General features: G+C 46.1%; 1 protein-coding gene across 3 annotated transcripts in view; it reads right to left on the bottom strand.

Moving 5' to 3' along the window:
- Nucleotides 1-25,557, bottom strand: part of GAD1 (glutamate decarboxylase 1) — a 215,150-nt gene that overhangs the window by 146,478 nt on the left and 43,115 nt on the right. For all 3 annotated transcript variants that reach the window (XM_085645326.1, XM_085645327.1, XM_085645325.1), the window contains 2 exons: nt 13,830-13,988; nt 12,249-12,491 (listed from right to left, as the gene is read on the bottom strand). In XM_085645326.1, the coding sequence (XP_085501452.1) occupies nt 12,249-12,491; nt 13,830-13,988 (402 nt within the window). The remainder of the gene's footprint in view (nt 1-12,248; nt 12,492-13,829; nt 13,989-25,557) is intronic.

Below are 25,557 nucleotides of genomic sequence, written 5' to 3' on the forward strand. Positions count from 1 at the left end.
TCGCAACTTTCCACACCAGAATCGCGGAGTCATGAGGAACACTGATCACTGGTGTGCGAAGCTAGAGCCCTTGAAAGGGTAATTCCCTTACACTATAATCCGTTTGCAGAGCAGGTAAAGGAAGGGTCTGTAAGAAATCTGTGCCTAGATCCAGTCTCTACCAGATAAGGAATTACCGAAGGTAAGTAACTTGTTCATCTAAAAGAGACTTCTAGCCGCAGATTCGTTACCTTAGAATAGATACCTATGCATTACCTCCCTGGTGATGGGGCTGCGATGTGGATTAGACTAGAAAGTCCTCTAGGACCGAACGGGAAAGGGACCATCACACCAGAACAGACTGTCCAGGCAGTAGTGTTTTGTAAACATGTGCAAGAAAGCCCAGGACCTCCAGGACAGGAAATCTGCGGGCTAATGCAATGTTTACAGATTTGGCAGATTGAGCACGCAAATCCTAATTGGTTACTTTTCGGCCAATGCGTAGCATATTTTGATACAGAGCACTATCCATTGCTAGATGGTCCACTTCTGCACCACCCTTCATTACTTTGTCCTGACATGCTCCATGAAGAGTTGATCATCCACCCGAACTCCCACGTATGATCAAGGTAGAATGACAATGCTCTTTTTGGGTCCAGTCGGTGGAGTATCTCCTCTTTAGAGAAGTGAGGTAAAGCTTAAAAACGTGATGGACAAAACAGGCCTGCTTCTGTAGAATGTACAAATGTAGCACAAAACTAACAACAAAGTCAACAGCCCAGGCACATTGTGGAGTCTCAAATAAATTATTTAAAACGCTAAAAAAAAAAACTAAAAAAAAAAAAAAAATGTGATGGACTGGCTTACAAGGAAAGGAGTTAATACCTTGGGTAAGAAGGATGCTCAAGTTTGCAGAACCGGTTTGTCTGGGTAGAGGTAAGATATGGAAGATTTGCAGACAGTGCCTATATCTCACTGACCCTTTGGGCAGATGTTATAGCCACCAGGAAGTCAATTTTGATGGTGAGAAGCCAGCGTGGACACTTGAGGTGTGGCTCAAAGGGAGTGCTTAACAGAAAAGTGAGAACCAGGTTGAGGTCACACTGGGGCATATTAAAAAGCACTGGTGGGAACATATGCTGTTGACCTTACAGGGACCTATATACAATAAGGGATTTGAAAAGGGATGGCTGATTGGCAGCCACAAAAATGCTGAAATGGCAAAAAGATAACCTTTCAACGTGCCCAAAGCAGAGCCCTTCTGGGCTAAAGTAAGAATGAGCAAAAGAGTCTGGGAAAGGGGTGCAGATTGAGGGTCAACATGTAAAGCTAAGCACCATGCCACGAACTTGCTCCAAAGGAAGGCATATACCATTTTTGTGGAGGGGCGCCTGGCTGCAAAGATAACATTGCAGACTTCGGGCAGAAGGTCAAAAGCTGTCAACTGTCGCCGCTCAAACTCTACAAATGAAAGCGAAGCATTTTCAGGTTTGGGTGCAGAACCCTGCCCTGCTGCTGTGACAGAAGATCCACATAAAGAGGCAGCCTGATAGAAGGACCAATGCTCATGCTCACAAGCTCGGGATTCCAGTCCCTCCCATGCCCAATCCGGAGCCACAAGGACTTGGACCTGGTCATTCCTGATCTTCTTGAGAACTCTGGAGTGGTATTAGCAGGAAGGCACACAGGAGGCCGGAGCTCCACTCAAGACGAAAAGTGTCTCAGAGTGAGATCTGCCTTGGAAACTCCAGCATGCAAAACTGCTGACATTACACATTCTCGGCATAGGTGAACAGTTCTAACTAAGGATCTCCCCACTCTTGGAAGCGACCTTGCGCCACTTTTGGATGAAGACGCCATTTGTGATACGCTATAAATTGATGGTTGAGTTTGTCTGCTGTGGTGTTCAGAGAGCCTGCCTGGTGTTGAACCACTAGGGATATACCCTGGTTTTCCCGCCATGTCTAGAGGGGAAAACCTCTTGACAAAGTGTTCAAGACCCCACCCTACCCTGTTTGTTGCCATACCACATGGCGATGGTGTTGTCTGTTAACACCTGTACCAGCCTTCCCCTGAGTGAAGGGAGAAAGGCTTTCAATGCCAACCAAATCGCCTGCAGCTCCAACAGACTGAGGTGGAGCCCGGAATCCATCAGAGATCAGAGTCCTCTGATCTGCATCTTTTCCAGATTGCCACCCTAGCCCAGGAGTGACATATCTGTCACAACAGTCAGCTCTGGTTTGGGAAGGGAGAGGGGTCTGCCACGGACCCAATCGCAGTTCATCAGCCACCGCTGCTGGTCTTTTGCAGTTACCTTTGAGATCTGGACCATGTCGGAGAGGTTCCCCTGATGTTGCGCCCAGTGGGACTTCAGGTCCCACTGTAGAACGTGCATATGCCCGTTGGCATGTGTTGCAAGCAGGATGGAGGAGGCCATGAGGCACTACAACCACAGGGTCAGTCTCACAGAAATTCAGGATAGAGGCTGAAACATTAGTATCAGAATATCACAGACTTGCTCCTCGAGAGGATAGGCCCAAAACTGCAGTGTTTCCAGGACAGCTCTGATGAAAGGGAGAGTCTGAGAGGGAGTCAAGTGTGACTTTGACATGTTGATTGTGAACCCCAGCAAGTGCAGAAGGTTCACAGTAGTCTGGAGGTGGCAGATGACTGCCTGTGGCAAGCCCACCTCCAACAGCCAATCGTCGAGGAAGGGGAAGATTGGAACCCCTGACCTTCAGAAGTGTGTTGCAACCACCGCCATCACCTTGGTGAACACCCTAGGGGCACTGGTAAGGCTGAAGGGAAGCACGGCAAACTGAAAGAGCACTTGTCCTACCGTGAACCGTACATAACGTCTGTGAGCAGGCAGAAGGGGAAGTGGAAATATATGTCCTGCAAGTCCAATGCTACAATCAAGTTTCCCAGGTCTAGGGCAGACAGGACTTGCATGAGCGTTAGCATCTTGATATTCCCTTTTTCAGGAAGCGGTTGAGAAGGGACCAGAAAGTAGCGGGAATAGCAACCACAACCTACTTTTGATGCCAGCACCCTCTCTACAGCTCCCTTGGCCTAGGGAGCCAACACTTTCTGATGGGGTAAGGATAAAGTGGTCCTCCATCAGCCTGTCGTAGGTGGGTGGCATGGGTGGAGGGCTGGTCACAAAGGGGAGGGAGTAGCCTCTTTGGACGAGCTGCAAAACACAACTGTCAGATGTTGTTGACCTCCAGTGGTGTCGGTGATGGTGTATCCTGCCCCCACTGGATGCCCATGATGGTCTGAGGGCAAACTAATGGGGATTGGAGGCTGTGACTGCTGGGGGTGTTGGTAGACTGGCCTGACTTCTGGCTACCTGTCCTATGTGGTCTGTGGGAACGATGTTCTCTGCCACAAAGATGGTGAAACGTGCTGCCCGTGGTTACTGGGAGTGTAGAAATGCAGTTGGAAGCCCCTTCAGTGGCCATACAAGGTGCGGATGGAGGACTGGGGTTGGCAAGGGGCAATGGAAAGGCCCAAGGACCAGGCCATAGCCCTTCTATCCTTAAAGCACTCCAGCACTGAGTCCGCCTTCTCTCCAAACAGATGGGAGCCATCAAAGGGCATGTCCATGAACGAGGCCTGGACATCACCTGAAAAACCAGTGGTTCTCGAACAGGTGTAGCACCTAACAGCCACTGACAATGAAATCGCTCAGCCCAGCGAGTCTTTCATGTCCAGTCCACGTCTTATGGTAAATGTGGCTGCATCCCTCCCATCAGCAATTGCTTGAGAGAGTATGCCTCGGGCCTCCTCCGAGACCATGGGCAGCACTTGGGCAACTGAGTCGCAGATTGTATGGGAGTATCGGCCCACGAGGCACACGGTTCTCACTGATCTCAGTGCCAGGCTAGCTGAAGAGAACATCCTCTTCTCAAAGGTATCCAGCCTTTGGATTCCCTATCCAGTGGAGTGGTAGGGAATGCGCCAGGTTTGATTTTGGAGGTGGAGTCCTGGTCCACCAATCTTTCTGGGATGTGTGCTGAGTGAAGAAATTGGGGTCCCCTGGGGCGGGATGATAGGAGTAGGCAATTGTCTTATGCACAGAACCCTTGTACAGGGCTTGGACCAGACCCCAAGTAGGATGTCAGTAAGAGCATCATTAAATGGGAGTAATGGTTAGCTGGGGACAACCCCCAGCTGACGCACCTTCATCAATACGTTTGTCTTAAATGCCACTGAGGATAGCGGAACGTTCAAGTCATCATCTGCCCTCCACATCATCATTGCAAATGAGGCACCCTCCTCCGTAGCCACGGTTGGGCAGAGACCATGCCAGTGTCTATGGAGGTGTCCAGCCCACCCGCATTCGGCAGAACTTCATACCAGGTGTCCCCTGGATCTTCTAGTGATATTCATAAGGGTCCACAGACCCCTCTCAATCATCACCCAGGCCTTTCATGCACTGGTTCCAATATGGGGAGTTTGCCCGCAGTCCCCTCTGGAGCCAGCATCAGACGATACCCTTCCGGCTCCGTATTTGAGTCGAGAATGATGATGGAAGCTGCACCACTGGTGGGTGTCAGTGGCACCGGAGGGGTCGGTCCTGAAGCAGGCGCTGCAGAAGGTCGAAGTCGCTCGACTGGCCCTGCTTGGATCTGCCACTGGATACCTGGGGCCCGAATGTCACTGAGGGCGTGCCCACCACCAGAAAACATGTAGGGACCCCTTCCAGACCCCTGGGGCCCATGAGCGCTCTATAGGTGTTGGGCCATCCAAAGATGAGGCGCATGGCGTCATAAAATTCTTTGAGTTGGGTGGGGGTCACAATGGCTCCTGGGAAACTCATGCAGGAATGGAGACGGTCCAGGCTCAAGCTCCACTACAGAGCTGGGCCATGAGTGCCGATGGCCCTATGACTTGTTTGCAGATTTGCGTGGCAAAATTGAAGACCTCTTTGACTACTCTTTCTTTTTGTAGAACTTCCCCGACAATTTGGAGTGGGACGAATATCGCCAGGTACGCCTTCACAAACGATCTTGGGACCTTCGACTTGACCGAGATCTGGACTGTCGCAGAGTTGGTCGGCGTCGAGTGACAAGGAGCTTGAGGGACTGCTTCTTCAGTGCCTTAGGATGTTTGGCGCAGCAATCCTCGGGTTGCTCTCTCCAGATATGCGCTGACTGGGTCGAAAAGAAAAGAACTGACGTCAGCACGCCGGGTTGCGCTTATATAAGCACCACACGTCACTTCCGGTTTGGATGACGCTGCCGGCACCATGTGATGCCGAACAATGCACACAGGCATACTGCTCATCAAAAATTTCTGGATCCAGTCTGATGCCTGGCGAATATTTTAAGGTAAGGAATCTGCAGCTAGATAAAGTCTCTACCAGATAAGTCATTACTGAAGGCAAGTAACTTGTTCTGTTAGTCCACTGTGTTTAAAATCCTTTAAAAAACACTTGGGGCATTTCTCTTTGGTCCAATTATTTATTTTACCAAGTAGACAAAGGCATACGCAAACGTGTTAAGTGGTGAAAGCCCTTTCAGTCGACTTCAATACATTTCAAGACTTGCTTGCATTTGCCAGGATCACATTTGTGAACACACTTTTATTCAGGTATATTGTACTAGTGGGCTGCTATGATTAAAGTGATTTTTCTCCCTCCTTTTTTTTTTACATATATTGACACAATGGCGTTATTGCACAAGAATGCGAAACATTTGTTTCTCTTGGAAAGGATTCAAAACTAGTAAAATCATTCATCCCCATCCTTGAAAGAGATCAAAGCTTTCCAGCAGAATTGTGTAGGCTCCTGGAGACCTGTTGGTTTTAAAGGATATCAAGTTGTCTTCCCCAAATTTCTTGTGATCCTTGAATTGCAGAGTCCTGGATTCAGTCCCCCATTCCGTGCTTAGATAAATATGTTGTGGTTGTGTCTTCTGTCTGAATCAATATTATTTTTGAAGAGAGAATGGGGCGCATCCGTTTAGAGGCCAGATGGACAGCACTCATTTCAAGCAAATTCATGAAGAGGTCTCACTCTATTTATTTTATCTTCTATTGTCTATTAAATACACCAGGGAAGAGGCTTTAAGGTTTTGGTACACAGTGCTATGTTCTCTTCTCAGTTTCCTGAGATCTGGGAACACTGGTCATCTAATCATTCCTGGAGGGGTCTCTTGTGCAGTTATGTATAAGGGGCAGTGAGGATAGAGGACACAGTCAAACTCAGCAGTGATGAAACCGGTGGAGTTCTATGATGAATATTTGCATGGATGGCACAGAGATGGTAGCCTCTCCGCTGAATGATACACTATGGCTTACTTTGTCTAGGGAGGCCTCAAGTACTAAATGCACTTGAAAGAATAGGATATTGATTTGTTAATATATATCTGGCTCCCCATAGACCTCAAGTAAGTTAGAAGTGGTCTTGAGGTCCTTCAAGAGCTTATCTTGCATGCTGGCCTTGAGCATCCAATTTTGATGAAATGGCTACACAAATATTTCCTCTTTCCGAGATAGACCAGTAGCACTGTCATGCATTTGGTAATGGTGTGAGGAGTGAACTTAAGACTCAAGAAGAGAATCATGCACTGGTAGTACAGATTTGTGAACTTGAAATTGAACATTTCTCTATGTGCTTGAACAGGAGGCTAATGGAAATGCCAGTCTTCGGGCTGTAGTGCACATCTAGTACTTTCACCCCTACTGTGAGAAGAACACTTTCTTTTTTTTTAAACATATTTTATTACATTTTGGTCATGTTCAAAACAGTTTGTCATTATGCAGTGTGTCATCATTTTGACAGTTCGTATTTTCATACATGAGGTTAACATATAACATCCGATGTATCAAACAATTCCTCTGATATTTGTTATGCATGGATCCTCCCCACTTTAACAGTATTTCACCGCAGAAATTAGCCATTCAAATAGGTGAGGTTCATGGAATACAATGTAGTACAACATATAGTCCAGTTCCTGATTTAACATATAGACCAATCCTAATACCAAACATTTCCATAGCAGTTGTATTTAGCACTATAACAGACAATAACACTGAGTTTCACAGGTGCTGTTACTGTCAGATTAGTCATGTTATTTACCAAGCGTAACATTTTGGCGTATTCTGGGTATTCTAGCACCAAACAATGTAGTCCCATCTACTACATTCCCTCACCATCCATCCTATGTAAATGTATTGATATCTATCGCTTTGAACTCCTCCAACATAGTATTCTATTCAAGTGAAATAGGTTTTTTGCGTAGGCCACGCTTTTCCTCCCTCTGCAGCTCTATACCTTCAGCTCTAATCCATCTAGCTACCTTGTTGTACCAGTCTATGATTGATGGAGGTTTTCTCGCTTTCCAGTGCATTGTTATTGTTCTTTTAGCAAGTATCATCAGCAAATTAATGAATTGAGATGTGGGATTACCACTTTTGGCTTTTATAGTCATACCTAATAGACAGCATTCTAAAGTGTCTCTTCCTCTCCCCGGCGCTACTGTATTGAGTATTGTATGTATTGTAAACCAGTACTGTATCAGGCTCGGACATGACCATATCAAGTGAAGCATGGTAGCAGGTAAGCAAAATATGCTTATATGCTCACTGGCATTACTGGTTAAGTAACTGGAGAGTCCAGGATGATAAAGACTGTAGAGACCTGTTGGTCCTTTTGTAAGTGAATGAAACTAGGAATTAGTGGTGATTAATGTTTTGTTTTATTCAGGTGTCATCTGCACCCCTTGAAGCGGAGGATCTGAACTAAGTACGGTTGTATTTATTCCAACCTTTTTGTGATAACATTTATTATACTTTTTACTTTTGACACTCTAGTTGATTTTGTTTTGGTATAGCGATGCAGTAGCAATTCTCTGACAAACATAGGTCCTGAAGAAAGCCTTGGGTACTTTACCCGGATGGTTGAAACATGTCGACCTTAATAGCTAGCAGTTATTTGGTAACACTGCTATTTGCACTGTTTTTAATGAGAGTGTGAGGGGATTTTTTGGAATAAAAAATTTGTTTTTCTCCAAACAACTCTTTTTAAATATTGCACTCACTATTTTCTGCACTGCACAAGTTCTTCTTGATCACTGATTATAGAAACAAACGTTTTTCTTGGTCTCTGTGTCTGGCTCCCCTTGTTTACCCGAGTGAGAGAGTGTTTCCCAAGAAGATAGTCTCTATGATCAAAAGGCATATCCTTCAATTGGGTGGATGACCAGATGATGATACTGATCACGGAAAGAATTGATGGGAATCCAAGCTCTGCTCAAGGGTTCTTTGTTTTGCTTTTTTCATAATACTCCTGTTCTTTCACTTTTTCACTTTTTCCACTTGCTTCTTTACATTATTACGAGACCCCCGGTTCCTTGTGTTATTGATATAGTATATTTAGGGATAAGAACTAGGGCAGGTCGTTAAAATATCCCTTTGACCCTATTTCTCGAAGTATTTGATGGAGCATCTGACTCCTGACAGCGGGGGCACACATCAGGCACATCAGCAAACATGACACTCAATTTATGAGGGGACAGATAGGCCCGATGTAAGATCATTCGTTGAATAAATTTAAACTTCGGGTTTCGGGACACTTTCCTGGGGTATTAAAGTATAGTTCTCCACTCCTTGTCCAGGAGTGCCCTCCCCACATCAGTGCTCCATTTCTCTCTAAGGTTATGTTATTTGATGTTGCTGTGTGTGATTTAATTCCATGAGCCAACCACTTTGTGAGGTGACCACCATTCCCCATCAAGTATTGCATGAGAAGAACACTTTCAATAATAACATTCTGATTGTTTACATCTGTTTGCTGTTTTGAAGTTGAGTTGGGTCTGAACTCTGGCTTCTCTTCCTTACAAGAAAGTACCTGAAGTACATTATTTGTACCTTTAATACTGCAAAACCTCTTACACTGCTCTTTTATTTAACATAAGAGTGCCTAGCTCTAGAAATAGCTGGTGTAAGTACAGGGGGCGTAGGGTCATATGAGGTATGCTTTGAAGTGATCCTTTGAATCTGAGAGTTTACCTGTTCTGTGCAAGATGGTGGGGGGCACAGGAGTTGGCAATTGCGTATTAGTGGGGGCAACGGCTGCTGATAATTTGGTTTCCCACTGTTCTCTTAGTTTGCTGCTTCAGCATGCAGTGGCAAAGATTTTGCTACTGTGGTATTGTGACATTTTCATAGGGTGTTTTTAAACTCACCAGAGCAAAAATCATCACGTGTGGGACGTGTACCGTGTGGTCTTTTGCACTATTTCTTTTTCACTAGACAACAGTCTTGCATTTGTTTGCTTTTGCTTTCATATTGATTATCTCACCATTTACCCAAGTTATAATAGAGCCATATAAATGAAGAGCCATTATTTTCTGTTGAGCATCAAGCTTCTATCCAGAGAGGCACAGCAATGATGAGAAGCACAGTGAGGTACTATGGCAATAACCCTCAGAGGAGCTCTTCACCACATCTTTTGATGAACTGATGACATATCCTGAACTGCCACGATGACCTCCTGAAGAACTCCCCATTATAGTGAGGTTAGCGTTCAATGTCCAGCCACTCGGTATGGTACTTTGGGAAATAAAGTAATATTGTTTACACAAGAGATCCTAGAGCACTGGTGTAACGAAACGTGAAGTGTCCCCGCCTGCAAAGTACATGGAACCCCCCTCTGTACTCACTGAGGAGCTTCCAGGCCAGGGTACTGTGCTGAGGGGGCCCCCTGAAGCTCGGGCACGCCCCCCCCACACTGTGGGGGCTGCAGGGATCTTTGTTACGATAGAGGTCTGGACTCTGGAGACTCAAGGGAATATCTAACTCAGATAGATGGAGGGCTAAAGACTGTGTCTCTCACGGTGGTGGTGTTATACCAGCTGGCATGAAATTCATTTGCTATCTCCCTCAGTGATTAATTTGAGCTGGTGGTTTCCGTTGCCGAGCACCGGCACTGGCACTTAATTGGTTTCTGGTGCTTGGCACAGGCAGTTAATTGTCATCACCACTCTTATGATACTCTACCACATGGTGGCGCTGCTTGTCTAATTTAGAGATGAACAGGACAACAGTTGTTTAAAAATACAATATACATTAAAAAAAATACTAATACCGGCCTCCTCAGCCATTCATTTTGCTTTGGAGACCTGGAGTAATCTGAACTGTCACACTTGCAGGCGAGAGAGATGGTTAGTAGTTGTTTTGGTGATGTCATTGGCAGCGATGACGGGACAATGGGTGGTGCAAGCCGCAGTGGCCTCCTGATCAGGGTCCTGGCACTTAATATTTTGCAAATTAAGCACTGGTCTCCTTGGATATCTGTTTAGCCTTCTACGGTGTGAGTGATCTTCCACTGGACTGACCACACGAAGGACAGTCATAATGCCTGGATTGTGGTTTGCCTCTTGGTCAATGACTTTTGTGAGTGCAAGGCACTGGTAGAGGTATGTGAAGTCCTGATCTTCATTGCCCCATGCAAATGAGGGAACCTTTTGCCTTTGCATCTTTGCTCTGTGGCGTGGCTAGACCTACCGCCACCTGCTAGGGGGACCCTAAATTTGCTGCCTGGTGCAGGTAAGAGTGGGAGAGGCGGTCGATGGACACTCTGTTCCATGATGGATGGCCGATGGATGACTTGTCGCGGGGGGATGGTGGTGGTAGACACGACTTGCTCACCTCCACCACACCCAAAAACAGTGTTGCCCGGGGTGGACTGACCTTGCCCCCTACCCCCTAGCTACGCCACTGCCTGCGCTGTATTAAAGATGAGGGCGCAGTGGCAAAGTAATCCATGAGGTGGTGCACTGATTGTGCCCACATAGGAAGTGGTGCCGTCAGTGCACCCCCTGAGGACACCCCTTTGGAGGGAGGCATGGGGAGCCAAAGGAACCCTCCACGCAGATGTGTGCAGTCACACACTGCTTCGATCTACTAGTTTCTTTTTCGGCAAAGCACTGTCCACAATGCAGGCAAGAGCTGCGCGTTTCCTTTTCGCGTTTTCAGCTCATACATTAACTCGAAAATTCTACGAATTAGTGCATGGTCTGAAGACAGCCGAGCTCGGACACACCGGGCAGTAACTCCCTCGTTGTGTGATGTGGAAGAGAGGGGGGCTCCTCTTCTGAACCCGTGGCCCTGGAGAAAAAGTTGACGTTTCCCATGTGTGGCCTGGCTATGCTGAAACGTATCTTCGGGGAAGGGGCAAGGGGTCTGCTTTTCCTCTTTACCGGCTCCTCTGGGGTAAGTGCACATCTGAAACCTGGCCACCAGAAGGGAAGTCTGTAATTTCCCTATAACCACTATCTTTTTCATAACATTTTCGCAGTGAAGTCTCCAGATTCAAGCAGGCAGGTGTGTTTTGTAAATAAAAAATGTTTCATTAAACCTTTCAGCGAGATACACGGGGTAGCAGGTGTGACGCCCTACGGTCTAAAGTGTGTGTATGTTCGGGGCAGTAGGGCAGCGACGACAGGTGCTGCTGTTTGCATTGCTGGGCTTGGTTCTGGGCAGTATGGCTGGTGGCATTTGTAAAGCGAATTGTCAGAAAGCATTGCTGGTGTGTGTTCGGGGCAGTTGGGCTGATGGCAGGTGTGATGCGGGTCAGTGCTAGCGTTACTGGCGTGTGTTCTGGACAGTGGGGCAGTGACCACACTGTATGATACTGTTGGTATCGCGTGTACTCTGGGCATTAGGGCAGTGATTGTATGTGTGAAGCCTGATCAAGTCAGAATTGCTGGTATGTTCTAGGCAGTAGGACAGCCATTGCGTGTGTGCATAAGTATTACTCTCAGAATTTCAGGTTGAATATGTAATATGTGTTCGTGTCAGCCCTGCGTGTGTGTTTTCTGGGCAGGACTACAATGTTGGAATGTTTGATATATTTTACGGTCACCACTGGCGGTGTGCGTTCCGGTAGTAGGGTTTATGGCACGAATGACTGATGCAGTCACCTTCGTTAGTGTGTGATTTGGGCGGTAGAGGTGATGGCATTACCAATGTGTGTAAGGTGGGGCAGGACAGCCTTATAATGCGGGATGCGTGTTACGGGCTGGTGTGTGTTAAGACCAATTATGCGCATTGCCGCTTTTCTTATTGCAGCAGAGCAGTGGTGGTCTGTGTGGTGTGTATTACTGCCCTCAGTGCTTGTGTGTTCTAGGCATCAGGGCTTTGGCGGCCTGGGTGATGAGTGTTAAAGTAAGCATTGGTGGTGTGTGGGCATTGCATTGGCACACAATGCACCGCGCCCCGCGCGCACACACGCAGCCGCGCGGCGTCAGCGTGCGTACCTGTGCGCACTCCGTACTTGAGGCTGTCCCTGCAGTCCACCAGGATCTGCTCCAGCGACTCGGGGTTGTCGGACAGCTCCAGGTTGAAGCCCTCCATGCCTTCCAGCAGCTGGTGCGGGTGGTGGAAGTCGAGCACCTTGGTGGACCTGTCGAACGTCTTGCGCACGTAGTTCAGGAGAATGTCAACCACCTCGAGCAGGAACTGCATGGTCGACTCCTCGCCGTTCTTCGCAGGCAGTAAATCTGGGGGACAAACGAGCCGTCAGAGCCGGGGTGCACTGGATGAGAGGCTGCACAGACCGCCACCCCAGGGACGCGCATTACACATTCAGTCGCAGATTTATCGCAATCACATGCAGGTGAACGCCTTGGAATGTAATACACACAGGGAAGAGCGCGCGCACATATCACAACCAGTCCTTTGTTGTTTTATTTATTCCTTTAACACTTACAAGTATAGAGTTTGTGAAAAATACGACCACGGTTAGACAATTTTGTAAATTTAATGCGATCGTTATTTATCTAGGATTTATTACTTATCATTTGCATTTGGCCGTTTAGACGGGAAAGATATAATGTAAATGAATGAAAAAAATAAAGGCAAACAAGACGAAGAGAAGAGAAATAAATAAACTGCGACATTCAGATATAATAAAAATTTACGATTATTTTCATTTCGGATGCTAATCATGTGTCATGAAGCTGATTAGCCCATCCCAGTTAATAGAAACAATATACAACGAAACCGTGTATCTATATTTTAGAAACAAATATTTACATGGCGTCCATAGAATGGTGTTTCTTCTCTATTGCAAACGACGGCGGTGCGAATATAGTTTAACATGCATGTCCAACCAATATGTTTTCGAAACTTACAACAGCCAAAAAGGAAAAGCTTATAGCTTTCCTACTTATTGCGTTTCTGTTTCAGATCTCATGCAGCTTTTACTGTTTGGCTGTTGTAAGTTTCGTGAACATATTGGTTGGAGGCAAGTTTGAGGTTACGCGATGTCCCCGTGTTAGTCGTCGAAAACCTCTTTTCCATCCGAACTTAACAAATAATTGTTTTTAGATTTGTTAGTCCAATTAAACAGTACGAAAACGAAAACTCCCAGAATTAATTTCTTTTTTAAACGAAAGCTCAGGAGTGGAAAGAGGTGACCAAGTGTAATGGATAATGGATTAATTTGCTAACACAGGAGTCTATCAGACAGGTCGGTGACAATAATTTCGAAACTTGATGGGCTGGGACAATGTTGCAAAAATAGCAGCTCTCGTTTATGATATAACACAATGTTCCTAGTCCTACAGGTGAGTATATCACCCTGCCCAAGTTTGTTTATTTGAATTGTGTTAGCTGTAGTCCATACAGTTTAATGAGATTACCAGAGATACAGCTATGTACCAGTATCCAAAATATGTCAGGCTCGATAAGTTACTTGACCAAGGACTTGAGCACCTTGAAAGCCCTGGTCCGCACGTGCATGGCCGTAACCCAGCCCTCCCCTCCTGCCCAGAAGCCCCCTCGGGGCAGTCGCTGCACTTCCGGTGCACGTTGCGCGGCACTGCGCGCGTCCTCACCTCTCGCGTACAGGTTGGAGAAGTCCATCTCCGCGCGCCGGAAGCGGGAGTCGCAGTCGCTGTTCTCGCAGGCCAGCAGGTTCTTGGAGGCCTGTCTCTCCCGGAAGGCGCCCACCATCCTGCTCTTGTCCTCCAGGCTGTTGTTCCTCTGCAGAAAACCTACGTGGTTATAGGGAGCACAGGTTAAAGCCGTGGACTTGTCGCTCCCCAGCATGTTTACAGGTTTCAAGGCAGCGAGTCAGACAAACAGTGCACAGGGAAGGCCACTCTCAGAGCATCTAATGAGGTCAGGGAAGGAGGCTATTTATTGAGAGCATTTGCCTCCAGGACGATGATCTAGAAATGACATCAGCTCTTTTCAGTCAGCCATCCCCTCCACGGGCAGGCTGCCTTCGAGAGGGAGGGGGAAACGCAGCCATGCAAAAAAACACATTTTGGTCATTGAGTGCAGTGGTAAATTCTTATTAAGTCGATCAGACAGATTCCACTTGAGTGACCAGCCAGTGGGAATGAGCCCAGGATGAGTCGATGCGAGCGCAGACTGTGGGCGAAGTTTATGGACTAAGCCGAGGCGGGGGGACAGTGATGTATTATGATTCGAAAGAGGGCCATTCCCCGCTCTCTGTTCTCATCGAGCCAGCAGAGGAACAAACCAGCAGGGGCTATCAGACGATATTGGCACGAATGACAGACTAACAGGGAACCTGGCCTTTACACCCGCGGGGGACGTTTGATAAGCATCTAGTTGTACTAAACAGCACACACCGGACTTCACAGAAAAATAAACAACTTCAAACTGTATGATTTATCTTGTTAGACTAGGTTTAGAGCAGGCTGGCCTATGCAGGTTTCCTAACAGAAGAACAATCCTCTAAACCGGTGGCACATATTTAGGCACATCATCAAAATCACATTTCATATTGAATTTGATATTTGCCTATATCACCTTCTCTGAACTACCAGCTCAAGTCCCATTTGGATTTTATGCAAAAAATACCTTTATATGTGTCTGATACCTCGAATAAACATTATTCCCCAGTGTGATTTACTTTTATTTATGGTTTTTAAAATGCACGAACCTAGCCACCTGGGTAGGGAAGTACTATGCACACAATATAGACACAGGTACATTAGCGCTGCGTAAAATAAGTAGATACAAACCACAGAGGCACTGTTGATCAATAGAGGAACTCAAGAGAAGGTCAAAAGTGTAACAGTAAAGGGAGAACAAGGTGAAGTGGTATCTATAAAGGGCAGTGTAATGGGTGGTGGGACAGGAAGGTGGAGACATTTTTGTTAGATGTAGCTTGAACAATTGAGTCTTCGAATCTTTATCTGAAGGATATGAGATTTGGATGGAGTCTAATGGTTGGGACGTGGTTCCACAATCTGAGGCTAAGGAAAGAAGAGGCCGTGTTTAAGGTCTTAGTTTTTCATTGTTTTTAGAATTTCAAGTAGGAGGCAAGATTTATCCCTTGTTATTCTTTTACCTCCTGTGGATTGAAGATTCTTCTTTAGGTAGGATGCAAGCCTGCAGCAGAGTATTTTAGTTCTAGAAGGTGGATTAAAGTTAATCTGAGCCTCTTGAAGTCACCAATGGAGCTCTTTTGGGATGGGGATGATGTAGCTGGATTTCTTTGTGCATTAAAGACGAAAACATGCTGCTGCTTATGAAACAGCTTTAAGAGGTGAGATTGTGGATTTGGGAAGGCCCTCGTTTTGCTATTATGAAGTCTGGAGACTCACCATTGAGAAATAAATTCCACATGCACAGTTAATAACTTTCAAAACACATGGTAGGATAGGCAGCTGTAAAATCCTAAATAGTTAACTAAAGGTGCATACAATTCTGAACTCCATAACGGTTGGTCTGCTGCAAGGGGAACCTTAGAGGAGAATGGAGTCTGGGTGTCGTTTGATTAGAGGTGCTACAAGACATTTATGGGGGGAAAGGTAGACATATTTTGGAAATGTTGGCCAGGGATTTAGATGGATAGTCTCTGTTAGAGGGAATAGAAATAGGAAAATAGTGCAAAGCAATGTTATTTGGCTCACGCGTTTTTAGGATAGGCGCCCCTACAGAAGAATCAGGGTTGGGAATGAGAGGAGAGAAGATGTATGCAAGGGTGAATATGGAACTAAAAGAGAAAGAGTGCGCTTACCCTTATGACTGGAGAAAGTGTTGTCCTATTCTTCCTGTGTTGAATAGGAGGCTTTTGGTCTAGAGGAAACCTTGAACTATCAGGTGGGAAAAATGGGCCTGAGATGAGGTCAGCTACTTCCTAGTCAGAAAACACAGAAAACGGAGGTTCTAGGAGCAGAACCCTAGAGGATTCCCTTACATGTAAGGTGTGATAGAACATCTGCACTTTTCATTCATCTCATTTAATGGTGTTTGGGTAACTTAATGATCTAGACATTGACTCCTGGGGATTGCCAGCCTAATAACAGGGAATAATTGAAGCCTGGGCATCTATTAAATATCCTGTTCTGGAAAAGAGATACTTACTTCCCACGCAACTGGACTAGATTGATCAGCGGAAAAAGTAGTAAGCGGGTCTGCACAAGGTAGCAGTGGCACAATATGCACACATTAGAGCCTTGTCTGCTTCCTAGGATGGTAGGCAGAAGTGGGGAAGGTTTTTCAACTGTGCCCCACGGCAGTCTTGTTATTCAGGTGACCCTTAAGTAGGCAGCAAAAAGGAGCCCTGGGTATTGTCGTATAAAGGGTTGTTTGTTTCAGAAGTTGTCTAACAAGGAGAGTGGGGCTGTTAGAACAGTAAAGACTGTCGTTTTTAGGGTAAGGTGAGATGCTACTGCTGCATCTGCTGTGTAGGGTGCCATGTTATGCAGCTGAGACCGATTCAAACCCGACCACAAAATAAATGCAGCTTCGTTTTATAACTCAAAAGAAGGTGTATGACTTTGTGTTGGTACTTCTGCCTAAAAGTGCACATCAGGGAAGAGGGAGGGAACAAGGAAGAAGAGAGTATCTTGGAGGCACCACTCTCTTTCCACAGATCTCTGTAGAGTGGGGGCAGTAGCACACAAAGGGCATTCCCCCTGCATGAGGAGGATCATGTTTTGGCCTTCTTGGCAGTGATGGTGCCACCCCAAGATGGTGTGTGAGGAAGACCCAAAGCCATCTAGAAGTATTATTTCGGGGGCAATACGTTGACACGTGTCTGATTTCAACTGGTCAAGGTGCACACACCGAGGATTGTGGGACACGGCCAAAACAGGAATGGGTTTGTAAGCTGTGTTGTGTGCAGGGTAGGACTGGTCTATAGGGCAGTACCAGATGGGCTGGTCTGACAGGTCAGTGAGCGGCCGTTTTTTAGGGCTTTTTGAGCTCTGTTGTATATGGGCTGATTTTTACTGTTTATTTCCCTTATGTTAAAACAAGCTTTACCTGCAGCAAGTTCAAATATATAGTCTTCTACACCTTGCAAAACACTTATACATTGTGTCTTCACTTTATCAAAACTGCACCAATTTGCCAACTTGGACCACATTTTTAGCTTTCTAATTCACTAATGGAGGGCCACTCTTAGTTTGGTGCCTGGGCCTATTTTCTGTCATGGTTGTGTGCAACCTAGTGTCTTTGTTTCTTGCTGTGCCCTCTTACCTTGATTTCTCCTCTCCAGCTCCATTGTACCACATTTGAATTTCCTCTTTGCTCATCTTCACAGCCCCCTTCTTATTTAAAGGATGGTTAGGCAAGTTGCTATTGTGAAAGTGTTAGGCTGTATTTCATTATGAACCTGTGGGTCTAGATTCTTGGTGTAAATTCTTATCCTGTGGGTGCTGGCGTGCTGCTTGTATTGCTCAAAGTTACTCACTCGTATTTCAGATCTTTGGGATGGTGGGGTAAACGGTTGGTTGGTATGATTGTATAACATAACCCTGCACATCAGCAAGGAAAGAGACATAATTTGCTTTAATTTCTCCCCGTGTGTGAGTTGCGGGATGTTTTGCTCTGGAGGAAGTCTGTTTCTTTGCACTGCCGAGTCAACCACTAGCAGCCAAAAGATGGGGGTTGGATCTGGCCAGGTTGCATTTAAGTTTGCAGTTTCTCTCTGGGACTGGGAAACGGGTATGGACTAGTGTATGTAGACAGAGAGGGTGGTCTATGAAGGGAGGGGTGCCCCCAAAAGTGGATCAAGATTTGGGGGGACTGGAACGAAGCAAGGGGAATGCTCTGTGTACCGTTTCTTGATCCCTCTATACAAGAATGTACAACTCCGTGAAATTACTGGTCATAAAGTGGAAATTGACGTTAATGTAATGGCAATGTTGGACTGCACTGAAAAATTCATGGTGGTTAAAGGTACTTATGCACGGTGTCAGTTTATTATTTGCGTTCATATGTTTGTTTTTCTTGTTCAATAAAAATATATTTTTTTTAATGCAGTTTCTCAAAACTGGCCCCTATGGGTGCTTAGGGTGGTTTTGGAGTTCTCAAACAAAGGTCTTTTTTAAAAGTAGGCGAGCACTTTCTCTTAGAAGGCAGTGATATTTAGTCAAAAAAGAGGGCGTGTTAAAGCATGAAATCTTTTTATGTTGCAAACAGTTAAGTCAATCTGAGTTACATGTCATATCATTTCTGGTCCTATGTAATAGTTATAAGTAGGGTTGTGCGAAATTGCAAAGCCTTTTGTCTCACAATTTGCAAAATTTGATAAGTGTAAAAAAAGGTGGGTTGTGGTAGTTTTTGTGGTTGTAATGTTTGGTAATGTTCTTGTAACTACTTGGGGTCACAAGTGACTTTTGGTAAACCTAAGCCCTCTTTGTCACACTCATATACTGGAAGTTCACCACCATCAAAACTTCTGCATTGTAAGTGGTATGAAAATTCTGTGTTCGGCTGACAACACAGTTTACCGACTACTGCTCAGGTCTAAGTGCAGCCCTGAGAGGTAGCGAATAATCTAGCACCACTCGGCAACCTGAATGTGTTCTAGGTCCACAGATATCAGATATAGCAGTTCACTGAACTGTTCCTTGCTCCTGGATGTCCTGTGGGACATCCGTCTGCAGGGAACAGTCTGATGCACAGCTTTTCTCAGTTTAAGTTAACAAACTGGAATTGCTTTCACAAAGGGTGGCGTTTTTTGATGTTTCATGCCACGTTTCAACTTCTCCCACCCCTACTTATAAAGTGTTTGCACAATTGTTGGCCATGGGTTAATAACTCGGGCCTCAATTCTCTGTGGCTGGGTGTTAGTCGGGGACAGGGCTCACAAGTGTGATAAATCACACAAAATGCATGCCCTGCATGTATGACCCAAACTCCCATCCACGTTTTAGCTCTTTTGTTGTCCAGGGATCAGATGGCTAGTATTTCTTTTATGCGTTTTTGATGAATGATCACAGAAATCAGGCCTACATACATTCTGAATTGAGGTTGCAAATGTCCCAATAACATACTAAGCCCCCGAAAGCCTATGTGAGCCCATAGGAAGGCCTACATGAATTGACCCTGTGGTGTGGGCTACTAGGCAACAGTGTGTTGCTAATTATTAAGAGCAGATGTCAGTTGGAGAAGGCGCTACAATAGACTAGTTATTTTGTAAGCAGAAGGCGTAAAGATCGTATTTTGAGTTCTATTGGTCTGACAGCGTCGCTCCCATTGGCAAACAACACCCACAGAAGGTCCACCAAGCAGGCTAGCTGGCACACTAAAGACCTCAGAACAGCTAAATGACACTGTAAACAACTGGAAAGGATATGGTGCATTAGCTAGGACACAACCGACTAGACCACAGTCAAGACAGTCCTCAACCTCTATGACAGACAGTTGAGAGAATCAAAGAAAAAGGCCTTATCCTCACACGTTGAATAAAGCTTTAATAACAGCAAAGAACTCATCAACATCTTCAAAGAATTCTTCAACCCCTCAGCTGCAACAAACATTACCCAAATACAGGAACTCTGCGATAAACTTGCAAACTTCTTCCATGATTAGATCGGCAACATCTACAGAAACTACAAACCCCAGCCCAAGGCCACCAACTTCTTTAAGCAACACAATGACCCTGCTACCACCACACACATCTGACTAAATGAATGGAGCCAGCTTGCCCCATAGAACACCGTGTCCATCATTTAAATGATCCACTCAGGGCTACAACCGACCCATGCCTGCACCACATCTTCAACCTAGGCGAAGCCAAAATCAGCAACATACTCACCACCTAGTTCAACACCTCTGTTGCCACATCAACCTTCCCAGTTGACTGGAAACATGCAAAAGTCAACACCCTATAAAGAAACCATCTGCAGACCTCAGCAAACTTAAGCCATCACTCAACAACTCTCCTCACATCTGGACCTTCCTACTCAACTTCTCTCAATCTGGATTCCTCAGCAAACACAGCACCAAGATAGCCCTCATCGTGGCTGCCAACGGCATCAAAGCCTTGCTGCACCGTGGAGAGATTGGGGCTCTGATCCTCCTAGAGTTCTTGTCAACCTTCAATATGGTCTCCCACCACACACCCATCACAAGGCTGCACAACATAGGCATCCAAGGTACCGCTCTCAGGTGGATTGCCTCTCTTCTCACCAGAAGAACACAAAATGTCTGCCTTCACCTCCAAACCCAAGGAAATCATCTGTGGAGTACTCCAAGGCTCCTCGCTCATCCCCGCCCTTTTCAACACTTACATGACACCTCTGGCCAGCATCACCAAGACCCACAGACTTAACATTATGTCCTATGAGACACAACGCTTCCTCTCCCTCTCCGAAGACACCCCCAAACCAAGACAAACTTACACAACTGCATGACCGATGTCACCAACTGGATAAAGAACAACTGCCTGAAGTTCAACATGGACAAGACAGAGGTACTGATTTTCAGAAACAAACGCCTCCCATGGGATGCATTGTGGTGGCTCTCAGAACTTGGACCTACTCCTACACCCACTGACCATGCTAGGAACCTAGGCCTCATTCTGGACAACAAGCTAATGATGACGACTCAGGTCATCTCCGTCTCCTCCTCCTGCTTCTTCATCCTCATTCTTCGTAAAATATTCAAATAGCTACCCCAAAGCTCAAGACACACCATCGCCTAGGCCCTCATCTCTAGCTGACTGGACTACCACAACGCTCTCTATGCAGGGATCGCAGCTCACCTCTTCTGATGACTACAGACCAGACAACGCCGCAGCCAGACTTGTCCTGGATCTCCCTAGACGAACCCACATCATACCCTACCTAAGGGAACTCCACAGGCTCCCTGTACAGAAAAGATGCCAGTTCAAGCTCCTGACCCATTAAATATATGGCCCCACACAACTGCTGACCCGCCTATTTGAACCAACACCTGAACTTCCATCAGCCCACCAGATATCTCTGCTCCGCATCCCTTTCTCTAACCCTCAGCCCCCCCAAATCCGGTGTAGCTGATGTGGCGGTCACACCTTCTCCTACCTAGCAGCAAAGACATGGAATGAGCTATCCTCTACGGACCTCCCTATCTCGTCCAGAGTTCTGAAAGTTCCTGAAGATCTTGCTATTCGGCTAATCAACTAGACCCTGCTAGTGCCTGGATACCCTCACTGGGGAGAAGTAGCGCTCTACAAATCTACTGCTTGACTGGTAATTAATCGATACCTTCTTTACAACTCTAAAGCTGATGCCTGAAGTTGTCACACTACATGCCCAGAGACCCGCAGCTTATTAGATAAGTAGAAGACACAGAATTAATTTACAATGCAAAGGCTCACCAGCAGCGGTTCCTCCATTGGAGCGTCACCCCCTCACGCTGCTGTAGAAAGAGTGAAAAATAAAATGGTAATAAATTACTTTATTACCATTTCATTTTTTTACTCTCTGCCGAACAGTGTGTGGGGGCGGGCCAGTGCATCATAGTGGCCACTTCGGTTTGAAGTGCACATGTAGGTTTGGCTGGCTATCTTCCTACGGCCAATCTGACATGCGCAATTCAAACTTCTCCAACCCTGCTGTCTTAGACAGATGGGTTGGAGAGCAGGCACAGGCCTCCAGTGCCTTTTGGAGCGCTGAGGCAGCCTGCTCCAGCGAATCCAGACGTTTCACTCATGCTGCTTTGCAGCATGAGAGCAGGGTCTGGATTGGATAAGGTATTTGGCTCTGTGATGTCACTTCACACTCGGAGGAGTCTGGAGCCAGTGACTGGAGAGCATCGAGGACGTGCTGCAGGATAAGGTAACAGCCTGCTCCAGCGAATCCAGACGTTTCACTCATGCTGCTTTGCAGCATGAGAGCAGGGTCTGGATTGGATAAGGTATTTGGCTCTGTGATGTCACTTCACACTCGGAGGAGTCTGGAGCAAGTGACTGGAGAGCATCGAGGACGTGCTGCAGGATAAGGTAACTAACTTTTCTTTTTACATTCTTAAATGTTTATTTTGATTTACAAATGTAATTCTCTAATATATTTGTATTTTCAGTGTATGTTGTGCCTTACCGTATTTTTATGTCATGCACCGCCACTGAGGCTCACAGAGGCTTAGGCCAGATAATAGCTAACAGTCTCCATTTGTATCACATGCATGGTATATGCACATATATGAACTGGAATATGCACATGCATCAACAGGTTCCTGTTCAGCCACGGCGAGGTACACCAATGACCACTCCTCTGAATGACACAATTAAAGGCTACAACTGTACACTACGTGGAAACATTTTGCAGTGTCTCTGGGGCATTGTCCTAGCAGGCAGATGGCAAGGAATATTGCACTAGATTCTCATCACTTGAGTATGCTGGTGCAGGAACAGTCATTTTCCATAAGTAAAGGGCCACGTGTGCATTCGGGAGCTATAGCAGCTGTATTATTTCACAAAGTACCGCTCCCCTCAAAACCCAGGAAGCTGGCTAGAATTGCCATAAACATTTGTTTCACTTCTGCCTTTAGCTGTCCGTTTTCCTGCTGCTCTGTACACTTTTTTATCTGCCTTTTCCATCAGTCACTGAGAGAAAGAAAAGAGCCAAGGGGCAAAAGAGCAATGAAACGCAACAGAAATAGGTCACCATGGGATAAAGGAGGGGCAGACGAAGCGAGACATGAGGAGACCGCACGTGCACGTGGGAGGGACAGGTGTACAATAAAAGAGGAGAAGTGAGAGTTCACAAAGAGACGAGAGTAGGAGGACAGGCAGCATTTGAGATTTTGAATAAGCAAAGAGTAGGAGCAAGTGACATGGGCTGAGAGAGAAAGAAAGATGGGGACAGAGGAACACAAGGATTGTGGGAGGGTATCTTCAGAAAACCGCAATCTCCCACCGCACTCCTTTCAAATGTTGGATGGGGCGTCCAAAAGGGGCAAGTGAGAGTGATACATATAGACAGTCATTGTGGTATAGAGAGTAGAGAAACATAGAAGAGAGCGAGGAGTAGAGAGGCTAAGAGAAGGCAATGGGAAAGTGAGAAAGACCGAATCAAGCAAAAGCTGACACGAATGGAGCTTGAGTAGGCGATGCCGATCAGGGGTGGTAGGAGGTCACAGAGGGAGAATGGGGGAGCTAAAGAGGGGTGATGATAGTGGATGAAAAATGGGAGGGTATAGGGGAGGGCACAGAAAATGTTGCATACAACTGTCAGGAGGGAAAAAAATATGAGATGTGGGGGCAACAATGGCGAGGGCGATGCGAACCAGAAGAGAGTATGAGAGAGGACCGAACGGGCATAATGACTGTTCAGTGAACCACAACGTATGTCTGTCTGGTCCGTCCACGCTAGCTGCTACAGCTAAAAAAAAATAGACATTCATAAGAGCAAGTAAACATATGAATCAGGTAATCTTCCTCCCAAACATAAGAAAGCCTCAATCTGAGCTTGAAGGCTGAATTACTTAGTACCTCAGCGCAGATTGTGATCTTTGACAAACACACAAAACCAAGTAAGGCTGGGATCAAGTCATGCAAACCTCACAAAGCGCCTGCAGGTCCCAACATGGTCACCCTCACATAATAAAGTATGCATTCAAGCATGCTCACCTCAAACCCCCAAATGACTAAGTACAGATGTGAGCCTAAAACCACATAGAAAGAAATCCAGATGTAAACCTCATCATCTCACATCCATACAATTCCACCTGCTTATTGGAACCCAGCCGTCACACACCAACATCTAACTAACTAGGTACAGATCTGAGCCTAAAAAGCTTTGACTAATTAATTCCACCTTTTAGCTGGACCGGAGTTTTTTATTTTATTTATTTTAACTTTTTTTATTGTTGCTTTTAGCAGTCACACACAGGTGACAGTCACAATAGAATCATGATTGAAGTAATTACATCAGGTTTCGAAATGCCCCCCCTCACAACTCATCCATCCCTCCCTGCCTTAGTTAGGAGCCACCCTAATTTCGCCCCTCGCCCATCTGATCTCCATTTCCCTACCCCATGGCTCTCTGACACATCCCCGCAGTTCTTTCTCAAGCACCCTGTTAGCCTGTACTTAACGGTCGGGAGACATTCAATCCTTAACCAAGTCCATGATGAGTTCTACTTCCTCCCCAAATCTTATCACACTTTCGGGGGTATCCCCTGGCTTTATAAACTGCCCTTTCTGCCTCCATGCGTATGCCCACACCTGTGATCCATTGTCTTTTCGTGAGCGGTTGTTGCCTGCCCCAGTACATAGAAAAATCTCTTTTTGCTATCATGAAGCCCAAATTACTGAAAAGCAACTGTGCTCATCTAAGGTCCACGTCACATGGGATTCCCACATGACGGCATTGTGGGCTGGCTGGAATGTCACTATCAGGGCTGCCTCTAGCTCCTCTCTAATGGAAGTCCAATATTTAGCCACCCCAGGGCAATCCCAGAGACTATGCAGGAAAGGGCCTTTTCTCACCCCACAGTGCGAACATTGCGGGTCGGTACTCTGCCCATCTTGTGCAGTTGGCTGCTGTTATATTAAATTCTATGTAGGAGCTTAAATTGGACTAATCTCAATTTAGACTGAATAGCCACTTCTCGGGGAGCATCAAGGCCGCCTCTTAGTCCACATCCCTCATAGGCCCCAGGTCTTTCTCAAAGGCTCCCCCGAGTTTCCCCAGGGTATCAGGGTTATTATTCAGTATGGTGCGGTAGATCTGAGACACTGTCTCTGTGCTCAACTCCTCAGCGAGAACCCTATTCTCCATAGGGGTAGCCTCGGGGATTGCAATCCAGTTCACGTATTACACCTACAGGGTGTGCCTCCGTTGAGCAAATTTATTTTTGAGCAACACGAGAACAAGCACAGATCTGAGTCAAATATTTCAGGGTCCTCACAGAGGAAAGTACAGGTCTAAACCTTCTCTCACCTCAAACATAACCACTCGCATGCCTTGTCCTTGTAAAACTAAACAAGGCTGAATTCCAGTCTAAGGCACATCAAGTAAATGTCTCAATAAGAGTCCATCTGGCCGGTCAGGAGTAAGAGCGTGGGTAGAGGTTTGACACAATTGAGCTGAGTTATCACAACAGCCAACTCCTGAGGGTCACAGGCAGCGGGTGGTAGACAGTGCCCATGAGGTATGCGTGTGGCTCGTCAATGGGAGCACTAGCAGAACCCAAAAGGAGTAACTCTGCCAGCAGGGCTGAGTAAGGCAGTAATCAACAGTTATTATAACATTAAAACATAAAACATGGCGGTGGTATCTTTATCTAGTTCCAAAGGGAAACAGCAAAAACTGTTCCTTTGAAGAGGAAATCCACAATCTGTGTAGGCACATTATAGTATGATTT

This window comes from Triturus cristatus, chromosome 3_1 (assembly GCF_964204655.1).
Source record: "Triturus cristatus chromosome 3_1, aTriCri1.1, whole genome shotgun sequence".
Lineage (NCBI taxonomy): Eukaryota > Metazoa > Chordata > Amphibia > Caudata > Salamandridae > Triturus > Triturus cristatus.